This window comes from Catharus ustulatus, chromosome 9, assembly GCF_009819885.2.
Source record: "Catharus ustulatus isolate bCatUst1 chromosome 9, bCatUst1.pri.v2, whole genome shotgun sequence".
Taxonomy (NCBI): Eukaryota; Metazoa; Chordata; class Aves; order Passeriformes; family Turdidae; genus Catharus; species Catharus ustulatus.
The window spans coordinates 10597270-10611383 of NC_046229.1; the positions used below are offsets into that span (position 1 = coordinate 10597270).

At 51.4% G+C, this 14114-nt stretch overlaps 1 protein-coding gene across 1 annotated transcript in view; it reads left to right on the forward strand.

Moving 5' to 3' along the window:
* The first annotated feature begins 7417 nt into the window (after positions 1-7417).
* The window catches only part of ZSWIM5 (zinc finger SWIM-type containing 5), a 96185-nt gene continuing 89488 nt past the window's right edge, over positions 7418-14114 (forward strand). Inside the window, exon 1 of the mRNA XM_033067223.1 lies at positions 7418-8111. Within this exon, the coding sequence (XP_032923114.1) occupies positions 7433-8111 (679 nt within the window). The 5' untranslated portion in view covers positions 7418-7432. The remainder of the gene's footprint in view (positions 8112-14114) is intronic.

Genomic DNA, 14114 nt, shown 5'->3' on the forward strand with positions numbered 1-14114 from the left:
TTCCTCCTCTACCTGCTCCCAGTAGCCTGCAAGGGCACCTCTGTCTGCTTCTCCTGCCATCAATATTGAGGTTATCTTTTTCTTCTGGCAGCTGCTGTAATTGAAACAAAGCAGGCCGGGCCTCACGGGCTCGGCTCCTCTTGCTCATTTTGCCGGTGCTGCTGAGACAACTAATTCATCTTATCGATGCATAGTTGGCCTCTTTTCTACCAGATCCAGGCAGAGCATCTCCCTGCCACAGCTGGTAGGAGCAGGCTGTGTTCCTGTGGCGTGCTGCTGGGTGCTGCTCTCATCCAGCCTCTGGTCCTTGGCTTGCCTCTGCTGGGTGCTGGCCACCAGCAGAAGATGCCAGGAGAGACAATCAAGGGAAGAGGTGCAGATTGGAAGGATGATGATTACTTTTGTCTCTTTCTTTTGCCTTCTGATGCATTATCAGCACTTGTATTAAATTCAATATCCTTTACTTGTGCAGCTCCTAAAGTTGTCCCAGCCAAGGAGGTGGCAGGTGATGAGTGGGGCATACATGGATTTGCATTCCCTCACTGATGACCAGTTCTGCAATTAGCCGTGGCAGAGAGAGGGATCCCATCTGGTGCTGGGTGTGTAGTCCAGTGCAACAGCTACCATTTGGTTACTTCCCAGCAGACAAATTTCTGGCTCTGAAAGCTTGAGTGGGCATTTTGCTTTGGGTAGAGACATTGAGGTGTGGGAAAGAGCTATGACATTGTTTGTGTGAAGTCCTACATGACTGAGTAGGGGCAAGGCTTTAGAGTGAAACTGATCCTATATCATGTGTTATTGTCCAAAGACTGGAAGGGTTTGGGGTGCCACGCTTGGGGCCCCTATGACAGGATTCACCCCTCAAAGATGCCAGAAACCTGGAGCTCTGCAAATCCTGTTCCAGTGTCTGTACTTCTGCGGTGCTGAGGGAGAGCTTTGCTCTGGGTGGGGTGGAGAGGTGTTTTGGGGGAGGAAACAGGCTCTCTACATCACTGATGTCTTGGAGAGTGATGGTGAAAATAGAGTCAGAGAGCTCCAAGGAATCCTCAGCTGTTGCGGGGCTGGCTCAGCTGGGGGGTCAAGGGCCAGAAACAAGGGCTGACTTCAGGTCTAGCAGTACTGTTCCTTGGTACCCTGTTATCTGTGGCTGTGCCACCAGCCTGGAGGAGGGTGCACCGTGGTACCCTGGTACCCATGTCTGTGCCACCAGCCTGGAGGAGGACAAATGTCAGTTTCACATCACATGAAGCCTTGGCCCTGTGTGCTGCTCCTGCCGAGGCCCAGGCAGATCCTCTCGGGAAAGGAGGAACAGCCAGTCCTAATGTCAACAGAGGCCTCTTGTGCAGCGATGCTGTGTCAAGAAGAGGAATGGGTCCCTCCTCCTCCGCCCATTCATCTGGCAGCCGGGGTTGGCGTGCTGCCAAGCCAGGCTGCTTTGGAAACATTTCATTGAGGAGGCAGCTGAGCCTAGGAAAACAGAATGAAAATATACAGAGGGATCACTGTTGTTAGGCAAAATAAATGCAAGCGGCTGCATTTCTGTCCCCCAAAACCAGCCCAGCCGGGCCCCTCTGGCTTCTATGGGGTCAGGGTGGCTGCTGCTGCTTGGAAATGGCATCTCCATTGTGGGCTGGGAGCTGGGGAATGAGGCCTGGAGAGATCATCCATGGCTTTGGCCAACTTGCTGATGACCCTGGTGAAGGGGCCCAGATTCATCTTGGTGTAGTGCTGGCCAAGGAGATGAGACAGAGCAGAGAAACAGCAGCAGGGATGAGCCAGCAGCAGTGACTCGTGGTCCCTGCATGGCCACCAGAGCAGGGGGGTTGATGGAAGTGATACAGGGGCTGCAGAAGTGAGTCAGATTTTGGCCACGTTCATTCCCATCTCTTCAGCATCAACCATGGGACCAATCTGGGCAGGAGGCCCCCAGCAGGACAGAGTTCAATCCCTGGGTTTTCAAAGCCCAGTTGCTTGGCATGCCCCATCTTCTGTCTGCTGGCAGAGAGAGAGCAGTCATCCCAAAGCAGTCCTCAGGGACAGAGGGTGGAGGTGCCTCTCTGACTTCTGAGCAAAGCTGCGTATAACAGATTTGTCTTTTCTGTTGTTTCCTCCTATAACCTCTCTCCTTCCTCCAAAGGCCTTCAAACCGCTCCATAGCCACTTGATGACCTACGAGAGACTCATGCCAGCTCTTGCCCTCCCTCCTGGGGGATCCAGAGTGATTTGGGGGAAGCGGAGCTGGAGCCCCAGCCCCATGGAATACCAAGGCTCTCACCCCTGCATAGCTTTCTGTGGCTTCACCTCCTCCCTTTGTCCACCCAGCACAGTCTAGTTCTGTTATTTACAGCTTAAATCAGGGGGTTGAAAGAGGCCAGTGTGAGCAGAAAAAGTCCAACCCACACTCTGGGAGAGATGCATTTCACCAGCCCAGCTCATGCATGGATTTGCAACACAGGGCAGGTGCCCAGGCCTGAGACTGGATCTTGCCCTGGTCCTTGTGTTTGTAGGAACTTTGCTAAGATTCAGGCTCCCCTCCTGCCCTCCTACCCTCCTGCCAGGAAAGCAGAGAGCAAGATAATCCTTTTCTGCCATGTGAGGAGTGATTTGCCTTGTGTCTCTCCACATGCCTCTCCTGGAGACAGGTTGGGTGTGATGCTGGGTTCCCAAATCCCGCTGCTGGAAGCAGACTAGGATGATGGCAGATGTGGCAGTGATGGCCCTCATGGCACCTGGGGAACCACAGCTTGGCAGAGCTGCCAAAATGCCCGACTCCAACTTCCCATCCAGCTGGACCCTGCGATCTACTCATGTTCCAAAGCCGGGGAAGACCCCATACTAAAGGCTAACAGAAGCATTGTTTACCCCTTGCTTTGCCATAATTTATTCATATTCTTATACCCTGAAAAAATTATTCCCCATTTATTTTAGCATCCCTAATTAAGGGGAAGGAACTTCAGGAGCTGAAAGGGGGAGGTGGTGGCCCAAGAGGGCTGGTTTCTGCTGAGCTCAGCCCCGAGACAGCCTGGCTGGGATGGACATCTCTCCAGTGTGGGACTGAGTAACTTTCTGGAGTACTCTGCACTTTTAGACTCCATGCTGGAGAGGTGGCTGCTCCTCCTGGAAGCCAAGGGTCTTTGCCCAGCGGCTGCTCTGTGCTTAATTGCTGCCTGCACAGCAAATGCATTTGCTGGAAGGGTGCTGAAATCTCCGTGGCAAGACAGAGGCTCAGCACTTTGCTGATCTTACAGGGGCTGGGGAAGGCAGCCCTGGCAAGGCAGAGATGTAATGTCATGTGTGGGGGAAAGAGGGAACAACAGCTTCTGACAGCCACAAGTCTCTGTCTGGGTACAAGGAAATGTCTGGGGCTGCATCATCTCAGCCTGAGCAACCACACGGACACACAGGCAAGTAGAGCTGTTCCTGGATCGACATGAGGCTGAGAACAGCCATCATCCCACATCTTGGAATTCAGCCTGTGCTTGGATAGGGGAGATGGTACTTTCAGTCCTTGCATTACTCTTTTGAGTACACAGACAATTGCAGTCACACCTGAAGGAGGTCTTTGAGCTTGTCAGTTCTGGAAAGTTTCATAAAATAACTGGCTGGCTAGCAAAAAGCCACTTTATTAGAGTCCCTGCTGGAAGAGGAGAACAGCAATAACTCAGTGCTAATGAATCAGTGGAGAATCCACAGGGGATTTGAACAGTTTGACAGCAAAAAGCTCCAACTCCAGTCTATGCTTTGTTGGAGACCTTACTAGGCACTGGAAAATCTAAAAATGGTGCTAAACTCCATGGGCAACCAAATCAAGGTGTTCCTCCTCTTGCTTGCAAGGCCAAATATTTCATAAGACAATGCTCTCTGTCTCTTCCTGGACACTGGATCTGTGGGGGTACTAAAGAATAACTATCCTGGCCAATAGATTCCTCTGCTCCCAAATGCATGAAGGCAGGGGAGCTACAGTTATTCCTTGTGTCCTTTCCCTTCTACCTCTGCTCTGAACAGCATCAGCAACATAGGAAAGGCAGAAACAGCCACACTTCCAATGAGTACTGTACAATGATGGCTACTGATAAGCCTGTCTTTGACTGCTTTGGAGCAGCCAATCCTCTGGATGGCTGGAGCAGGAGCTTGGTGTCTGCCTGCACTCTACTACCCTGTTCCATTCCCATCATTAATTGGCCATAAAGCTTCTTCTGCCCTTGTGTATCTTCACCTGTCACCACAGGACTTCCCTGGTGTTCCCTGGGTCTTGCAAAGATCTGCTGCCATCTCTAAAGGCTCAGGCAGTGTCACTTGTGTTACATGGGCACAGCATTGACTGTTGGGAGTCAAAGCAATGTCAAAGCACCATGGGACCATCCCAGAGAGGGGAAGATGCCCAGAGAATGGCAGTGTTTCTGCTGAGGATGGGGTTTGGGCATGGTGGGGAGAGAGGAGAGCAGCTACAGGAAGGTGTGCAGGTAGGAGCAGCCAAGGAGGTGACATCCCCTTGGATTGAGATGTGGCACCAGCCATCACTTACCTTGATTGCCATAAAACAAAGCACAGGTGCCAGGAAGCCCACAGAGGCATCTCATCAGCACCCTTGTCCTTTCTCCTTTTCATAGTCCTTGAATTTAGTTTCTAGGAAGATGAAAGCAGTTTTCTTACTCCAGAGCACCTGCACCTTAAAGCTGGATTTCTGATTGCGCTGGCACCCAAATAATTTCTGAGGATATCACATTGTGTTGCTGCCTGACTGTGGTCTAGAGCCCCTGGGGCTCCAGCCCCTTAGGTCAGTAAATTTTCTAACTAGGGACTCAAAATAAAATACTTCCTGGAGACAGCAGGACAAATCAGCACTTGGTGGGTAACACCAGTGATCAGGCAAGAAGGGCTGGAATTGGTGGGTTGCAGCAGGGGCAGACCCTGACCAAACAGTCTTGAAAGCAGGAGGGGAGCCAGGGCTGCCAGTGGTAGAGGCTCAGCAAATGGCCGGGCTCAGGAAAGCGTGCAGTGAATTATTGATGTACCTGGTTCCAGGCTCTGAATGAGCAGCATCAGGGGCTGGGCAGGAGGCTGACATTTTGCATCCTTCCCCAGGGAGAAGAGGTCTGTCCCCATTCCCTGTGAGGAGAAGAGCTCTCCCCCTTGCAAAATTCAAGGCAGTGATGAAAGGCACAAGGGAAGATGGGGAGGAATGGGGAGCAACAAATGCTCAGAATTAAGAGAGAGAGGAAAAATAAATTGGTTTGTCTTTGAAATAACATGCTAACCCCCCAGAGACAGGCTGGCCAGTCACTGCACCAACCTTGCTTTGATTTGAGTCTGGATTATATGTTTTATGCAATGAAAAGTCAGCTCATTGGGAATGAATAACATCCCTGCTTGGTCTGAAGTCTAAAATCCTCTTTATTGGCACTGTCTGGGGACGACGTAAGTAAGGACACTCAAGGTTGTCACTAGGTGAGCTCTGCAGTGACTAGTGACGGAGGGACCAGACAAGCTGGGGTGCTGTGTCCCAGCTCTCATGCAGTCTCACCCTCTGCCTGAGCAGCCCTGGCAACTGCAGGGAGACATGGGTGCCAGCAGAAATTCTGTGACACCAGAGACTGCAGCTTCCATCATCAGAAAAGCTTGACATTGCTGGACTGCTCTCTGCCAGGAAGGTGTGCTCCACCTTGGGCCAGGAGGGTGCTTTGGGATGGCCCTGTGAACTCCCTCTGTGCAGCCAGGGAGGGGCAGAGGTGGACAAAGCCCTTTGTCACCCCAGGACCCGTCACCACAACAGCAAGCAGAGGTGATGGGCAAAATGCCCTGCTCCCGTGGTAAGTGCTTCCTGCTGCAACAAACTTAAAGAGAGCAAAATGGCCTTCAGGGTTAAAGAAATGGGGACATGATTCCTGGGGAAAATCTGTGTGTAAACAAATCTGTGTGCAGCTGCTGCCCCAGGCCAGTCCCTGCCACTGCTAGTGCTCATTACTTTGAACAAGACCAACGGCAGCAAGGAACACCTCAGCCTTCAAGGAAAACCTTTTCCTGACCTTCATTGATTAGCTTGTGGCTTACTCTCTAAAATGGAGATCTCTCATTGCAGTAGCTCTGCCTGCTCTCACCACCTGCCTGATTCCCGATTCCTTCCCTCCATGTCCTGCGGAGGAGACCTTGGGCTTGGAGGTATCTTGTGGCAGAGCAAAGGCACATAATTATTTCCTGTTCCCTAATTGCATCGCCCTGTTATTCCAGGAAATGTACTCTTGCTCTGTCAGTAAGAATAAATAGGAGATCTCTGCAACAAGGGAGTAACCGGTAATGGTTTAGATGTGACTGAACTACAGATAGGAAGGAATCGGTCTTGGATTCTCAAAGCACTGAGAATAATAGCAAGAAAACTGAACTTGGAGACCTGTGAGCTCTGCTTTTCCTCAGAGGTTTGTCACTTAAATTTAGACAGGACACAAAACCAGGAATGTATTTCTGGGGGAAATCTTGGAACGGTGTCCTGCTGGACACAGCAGCAAAGCAATGGCAGGGTGTAGAGGCCCGGAGAAGTGGACTTCAGTTGCCACAGCCCTCCCCATATCAGCCCCACACTGTGCTGATCACCCTCAGCTGAAAGCAGAGGCTGGTGAGGAGTCAGCTCCCTGGATTTTGGGGTGCCAACTCAGGCAGTATGTGCTGAATATATTCATATGTCCCTTTCATGTAATCCCACCTGAGAGCACAGAAGAAGGAAGCCAGCAGTACCTATGTTTTTCATCTCCTCTCCCAAGGGCCGTGTGTACTAAAGGATCTGGCAACTCCTGTACCCGAGGACCGTGCTATGATGCCTGGGACGAGCACCTTTGCTACAGGGCTTTAAAAAAATAAACAAACCCTGATGCCCATGGAAGGGCAGGGCACTGCTGCCTGCTCTGCTGCTCGATGTAAAGCCGTAGGTGAATTACGGGTGAGGCTGGGTGTTGAGCTGTGGGTCAGAGTGGGCGCCTGAACCGGGCACCGCCGGGCACCCGCAGGATCAGCGCCGATCCCGCAGACAGCCCGGGGCAGCGCTGCCACCTCCAGCGCCGCCGTGCCCCTTTGTCCCGCTGGCTCAGCGCAGGCTCCTGGCGCTCGGATGGCCTCGCCAGCCCCTCACCCACCAGCACCGTGGGTCTTTTCTCGCTGAGCACGGCGGACACAGCGTTCCTCGCGTGTCCCCTCCCGCCTGGGGGCACGGCCAGGAGCGCACCGGGCGGTGCCCAGGGCCGTGCCCTCACGACGGCGGCGGCCGGGCAGGTGCCACAGGCAGCGGTGCCCCGACGGGCGCGGGGGCGGGCGGGGGGCTGCGGAGCGTCCCGCCCCGGCGGGGCCGGCTCCCGGCCGCCGGGACCACCCCCCCCGGTCCCCGCCCTCTCCTCCTCCTCCTCGGCGTCTCTCCTCCCCTCGCCCGGCTCAGTCGGTCGCAGCCATGGCGGAGGGAGGAGAGGGAGAAGAGCTGCTCCGCCCGCCGCTGCCTGCCGGCGCCCCGGGCCCCAAGCGCTTGTGCTCCCGGGCCTGCCCGGCGGGGGGCACCGGGGCCGTGCACCCCCGTCCCGGGGCCGCGGGGGCCGGCTCGGCAGGGCCGGGCGCGGGGGCCAGCGGGGCCCCTCCGGCGCTGCCCGGCTGCTGCCCCGCGGCGGCGGCGGGGCCGGCGGGGGCGGCGGGGCCAGCGGCGGCGGCGGCGGGACCGGGGGGCGGCGGCGGGGGCGGCGGGACCGGCAGCCTGCTGCAGCCCGAGTCGCTGCTGGACGCGGCGGCCAAGCGGGTAGCGGGGAGTTGGGCCTTCGAGCGGGTGGAGGGCCGCTTCCAGCGCATCCCCGAGCCCGTCCAGCGCCGCATCGTCTACTGGAGCTTCCCCCGCAGCGAGCGGCAGATCTGCATGTACTCCAGCTTCCAGCCCGGCCGCGCCGCTGCCGCCGCCTCCCCCGCCAGCGCCGCCGCGGGGGGACCCTCGGCCGCCGCCGCCCCCGCCCCGGCCGGCGAGGAGAGCCCCGCCGCCGGCCCCCCGCCGCCCGCCGCCCCCGCCGCGCCGCAGGGCGAGGGGCTGCCCTTCCGCCGCGGCATCCGCCTGCTGGAGACCGGCGCGGTGGACAACGTGCTGCAAGTCGGTGAGTGCCGGGACGGGGCCCCCGGGGGCTCGTCTGTGTCCGTCCGTCCCCACCTCCTCATCCCCTCCTGCACTTAAGCCTTTTGTCTGGCGCGGTTGTGGTTTGACAGGAAAATCCTGCCCCGGGGCCAGGGACTGCCGTGCGCTCCTCCGGGAAGATGCCAGCTTGGGTTTTGGGGTGGGAGGGCGAGGGTGACCTCCCCCCGCCTCGGGGGGTGCGTCTGCCCGGGGGTCACCGGCAGCTGCCCGCAGCTTGGACGCCGTCCGTCCAGTCCGATGGGGAAGATAAAGACCACCCCTCTTTCCCCCCACCGCCCCCCCAAAGCGCCCGTCGGGGGGCTGTATGGAGGGCACGCAGCGCTGCCGCCCTCCCCGACCCCTCAGCCGCGGTCCCTCTCACCCCTGAGCACCCCCCTCCCGCGCTCCCACGGGGGTCCTGTCCTTTCCTCCGGGAGATGGGCTTATAAACATAATGCATCTCTCCAACAGCTCCGAGCGTTCCTCTTTGTCCTCTCCATCAGGGGCTTTCCCTGCTTGGAACATCTCTAGGGGTGGCATCCAGCCCCCGCTTTCCTCTTCCCAGCCGTGCACGGTCACGTCCAGCGGGGCCGGCTCGGGGGGACCGGTGGGAGCGGTGGGGGTGACAAGTTGGGTGGACCCGCGGGTGCCACCGGTGACCTGGCGTGATGCGCGTGTCGGGGACGGATGCGCACGGCCTTCTCACGCTCGTTGGGTGTCGAAGGGGCCGTGGGAATGATGATGGGAATAATGGCATCGTGTTTTCTCTCCATGGGCAGGTGGCTTTTGTGTGCGCTGGCGGAGGGGGATTGCCGGAGAGGAAATGTTCCTCTTCCCCTGTCCTTCTAGTCCTTGTCCCCATCTGAAATCCGCATATATTTAAAGAGAAACAAATTGGAATGTTTTACATAGAATAAGCCGCTCCTCCGTTGTTATTGGAAGGGATTGAAATGCGCGTTCCCATTAAAATGACATTAGGCGAGAATTTGTTTTGCAAATGCGAAATGTAAATTCATTTTGTGCCAGGGTATGGCGTGAATGAGTGAAGGGGAGGGTGGTTTTTGTTGTAAGGAATGGGTAGTTCGCTCTGTTTATTTAAAGAGCGATTCTTCCTTTTGGGGAAAAAAAAAGCTGCTTAAAAAAATAATAAAAATCCCATTCGGTACAGTTTACATTCAGAAGAGCATTATCAAAACATTTTCCATTTGAGATGTGAGAATAGGAGGCAGCAGAAGAATTCTCCTCCCACCTCTGAGGACATGCAGTGAAAATTCCTGAAGCACAAAAGGTTTTTCTCTGAGGATATGATTATAGCCTTTTTTTTGGCGTGAATTAATATTTTGTAAGGCTGTGTTAAGATGATTAATTATTCTGTTTAAAATGCTGTGAAACTCAAAACCAAATTATTTTTTTTAGAAAGAGAGGAGTAGTTCTTCAGGAACTTCGAAATTGGAGGGGAAGGAAGATAATAGCTTGCTGAGGGTAATGTTTTAATGACCTGCCCACCAAGGTGTGGGTGGCAGTGAGCTGGTGTGGGAATGGGAGACAGAGGTGATGGTTTCCTAAACCCAGGACTGGTTCAGTACAAAGGAATTTTCTTTTAAAATGAGTTTTTAAATTTATTTGTCTTTGAAACATAGCTTTGGTGAGCCTTTATCCAATCCTCAGAAGGATCTGGGTGAGCGCTGGGGTCAGGTGCATGCAGGACACGAAGCAGAGCAGTCCCATCCCAAAGCGATGTCCAGTGCTGGTATCCAGCATCCCATCTGCCCCGTCTGCCTGCACTTCCTGCTGCTGCTCTGGGCGAGCCAGAGAACAGAGAGGATGGTCCTGGCTCTGGCGTTTCATGTCCCTCCCGACAAGTCTAAACCGTCTCCCCAGCTTTGAAACCAGAGCTCGCTCTCATTGTCCTCAGAGCCGTCAGCTTTTTAGATGAAGCAGCACGTTCTGGAAGCGCTCGCCGCAAAGTCCGTGGGTGATTTATCTCCCGTTTTCACAGCCCGAAAGGGGCGCGCGGGATGCTCGCCATGGGAATTTGCCTTTGGAGCTGGGGGTGGAGCGGGGGGAGGTTTGGGTCTTGGCTATAGTGTGGCTCCTCTTCACATGGCAGTGGGTGGGTGATGTGGGGTCAGACACCTCTGTTTTTGTCCCAGAAGCAGCCACGTCACAGCAGTGCCTTGCAGCCCTGAGCTGGAGGAGGAAAATTTACATCAAACAAAAGGCTGTGAAGGGCTGTGTGTTTATAGACAGGAGGCAAAGCTGAGATGTCCTCTGCCAACTTTCCACATCCATCCTGTGGATGCCTCTGGAAGGTGAGGTGGAAGAACTCCAGCCACTAGAGACACAAACACTTTGTGGCTCTGTGTGTGTGTTTGCAATTAAGATAGGAACTTGGGAACCATTATGTCTTGGGAAAAAATAAAACTCCAACCCTGGCTTCCTTGATGTTCTCCAGCACTAAATCAAAACTACTGTTCCCGTCTAAGGATCCCTTTAACGGACACCACTGGCTCCCAGCGCCATGACCTGAGGTTTGCGCAGTTGAGATTTGCTGTTAATAAAGATCAGATGTTTATACAGTTGTGTTTCTGACTCAGACCTGTGAAAAAATAGGGGTAGTACAGATGTGAAATTCCTTCTCTGTGTGGTTGGAAAAATCCTTTTGAATAATTGAAAGACAAAATCCAGGAGGAATGACCTTCTGGCAGTGGAGGATGGTGTGGAGGGGTGAGGGTTGTGCTCATGGGCACAAAGTGCTTCAGACTCTGGCTCCTTCGTGCTTACAAAGCTGGCAGGTCTGAAAAAAACATATATGCCACATTATCAACCAATAATTCCTTCATGCTTAGTAAAACTTAAACGAGGCTTAAACCCTGATCTCACTGGAGTCATTAAATTGATTTTTTTTTTTCCCCTGCTCAAAGAAAGATCTTGGATGTTGAACACAGGCATCTTTGTCTTCTTAAAAACTGCTTTATTATTATGTGTACAGATCCCGTCTTTGTGTGTGTGTGGTGTGTGGGTTTTTTTTCTTTTAATTTTTAGACAAATGACAAAAGCATGCAGGAAAGGAATGCAGAAATGCCAGGCTTAATATAAAGCATGCAACTGCACTGCATGCCGGGAATCCTAAAGGATACAAAACCTTTAACGACAGCGGTTAATTTTTAACAAGTTCACTTGCATAAATATTTATGAACAAAAGTTTTTACACTATTATCTCTTGGGTTTTTGGAGAGAGAAAAGACCTTTGGTGGATTTTGACAGTAAGCTGTGATCTGGCAGAACAAATTCATGTTTCTCGCCTGCACTCCCCAGTATGGTGTAATATGGTGTGCTCTCGAGTCATCTTGGATGCTGATGGGTAGGCAAGTATCCTGAGTAATTTAGGGGGGGAGTTCTCCTTTTTCATTGGTTTTACAATTACCTAAGAGAGGAAGCATCGAGCTTTGTGTTGTTCTCTGGATTGTAACCAGCCGCTTAGGAACCTACACGGTATGTGCTCCTTACCCACAGATAAGCCTTTGTGCCCCAATGGGAAGGTATGCGGTCCAGCCATAAGTACATAGGCAGAATTTACTTTTGCTGTTAGAATAACAATGAAGCAGCGCTTTAAAATGCCCTGGCTTTGTAAACACTTGGAGGGAGACTGTTTCTTTCTTTCTTTTGGATATTTTATCTGATGCTTTGCAGTCAGTCATGAGTTTCCTAGTCTGGTATCTATGCTGGACATGTAGGTGCTGGGGATTTTCTGACCTTGCTTCAACAGCCTGCTGACTGGACAGAGGTTAATCAAGACCTGATACCTGTAAATGATATCTGTAAATGCATTTCAATTGGAGGAGTTCAGATTTGTAAGCTTTTTATTACACTTCAGTTTTCAGCTTGTGTTGGTCTATGTTTGTAATGATGCCTGTTGAATGTAGCTTCAGAGGTAGAAATACCGATGAGTTCCAATGTGGTTGAAACCACTTCTAGCTTTTTTTTCAAAACTATTTTTAGGTTTTAAGCTTCTTTTTTTTCTTCACCCCTAAAAATGCTCACTTTTAGGCAACCATTTGGTTTCCTGCCCCTGTGACGTGGTATGGAGCAGAGTCTAAATTTATATCCAGTGGTGTGTTGCTTTATAGAGCTGTTTATTTTGGGGAAAACACTTTGATGGGGCTCTCTAGGGTGAATTGTGGTTGCTTTTGTTTTGTGTAAAGATTGGTCTCCTCCTGGGTCTGCGTTTAAAGCTGTATCCGGCAGGAGCAGGTTTGGAAGGAATGCCATGGGATGTGAAAGGTTTTTTCAGGTTAATTCCTGGTGTCCCGTGTCTGAGTGCTGCTACGGGAGTTTAATTTTTCTGTATCCTTTTAGTTTTTGTGTGGGATGCTTGTTGTACAACATGTATCCAATTTGCTAATTAATTTTTACTTGTTTTTTCCTTATGGGTAGATTACTGGATCCTACTCTATGTATTAAAATGCTTTAAACCACATAAAAGGAGCTGGCAGAGGTTCATTAGCCCTATCATGATGGAAACTCTTGTACATTTTAAATATACATTGAGCTCTTTAGGTTTCTAATTATCTTTTTCTTAACATATATAATTAAAACAAAGCATTATTAGGCATTAGAACTTACGATCTGTTTATTGCTGCTCCCTCATAGGTGAGATATTTCTTGAGCCTGTTCTGGACTGTATTATAGAAACTGAAAAAGAAGATGATGAAAAACACCAGAATTTCTTGCTGGTAGTGCAGGGAGACCTGGGATGACAGCTGGAATTTTAACCTTTTATTTTAAGCAGATTTATTTATTGGCTTTTTGAATTTTTTTCCAAAGAGTATAAACAGATCTTCTGAGGCTGGGATGTCTTTTGAACTAGGTAGTTAATTAAACGATACTAACTTAGAGGCCAGAGACCTGAAAAATAAAGCACAAGAAATAAAATATTTAGTGTTGGCTTTAAGAATAAGTAGGTTTGAAACATTTTTCAGAGTGTGAGTCCTAGTTTCTGGCTTGAGCTGGCAAATAGGAGTTTGTTCTCAGCTCACCTGTGCTTTATAAAGCTTAGTCTTTAGCTTCCAAGTTGCGTGTCATTCACAGCAGATTTTAATTTTGCTCACATCTAGAGAGAATATTTTAGGAAATATTTAACTGTGCTAAAACTGCAATAACATAAACCACATGTGCCTGCTTGCTTTGTTTTTGAAGCTTTGTGTGAGGGAATGTGCTTTGCTGTTATTTGACGCTCGCTTTGATGTTAGATGTTTTATGATTAGTCCCTCAAACCTCAGATAGGACTTTTGGAAAACTTAAATGAGCTTGTCTATCTGATAGCTCTGTAAAGTCACATTCAGCTGTGAATTGTCTTGTGGTGTGTCAGCTTTAAATTTTCTTTGAAGAGAAAAAAGTTTTTAAAAATAATCTTGGTAGTATTAGGATGGAAGAGTTTGTGGGCTTATGTATTTCCTTGGCATATATTGGAACCTCACCCTGGAGGAGGACCTGGTCCATGGGGAAGATGGAATCCTTGGTGGTTCTGGGGTTATGTCCTGCTCCCTTTTCCCAATGAGAGACCTGTTCCCCTCTGGGAGTATCTCAGATAAACGGCATGGCCAACCTTGTGCTTGCATTGATTTTTCAGGGGTTTTGCATTTAGGAGACGTGGACAGCTTTGTGTTCAGTAGTGATCTTGGTTTTCCCCTGCTGCTCTTGAGGCTGGAGTAGCTCATGTGAGTGAGGAGCTGGGCATGTTTTTTTTGGGGAGCGGCAGCATCTCTCAGCCCTGTCAAGGTGGTCAGGCCTGGGAATTTTCAGTATGAGGACAAGGCTTGTGGCTGCTTGATGTTGCTTTGTGCTTGAAGCGAGTGAATTTTCTTCTGGGGCTGGGGGGATTGTGCCGTTTCTCGCAGGGATGTGATGCTTTGGCTTTGTTCCTCTAGCCACTCTCTGAGGAGCTGAACTCATAGCATCCTGCGTGAGGTGGTGGGGAAGGAAC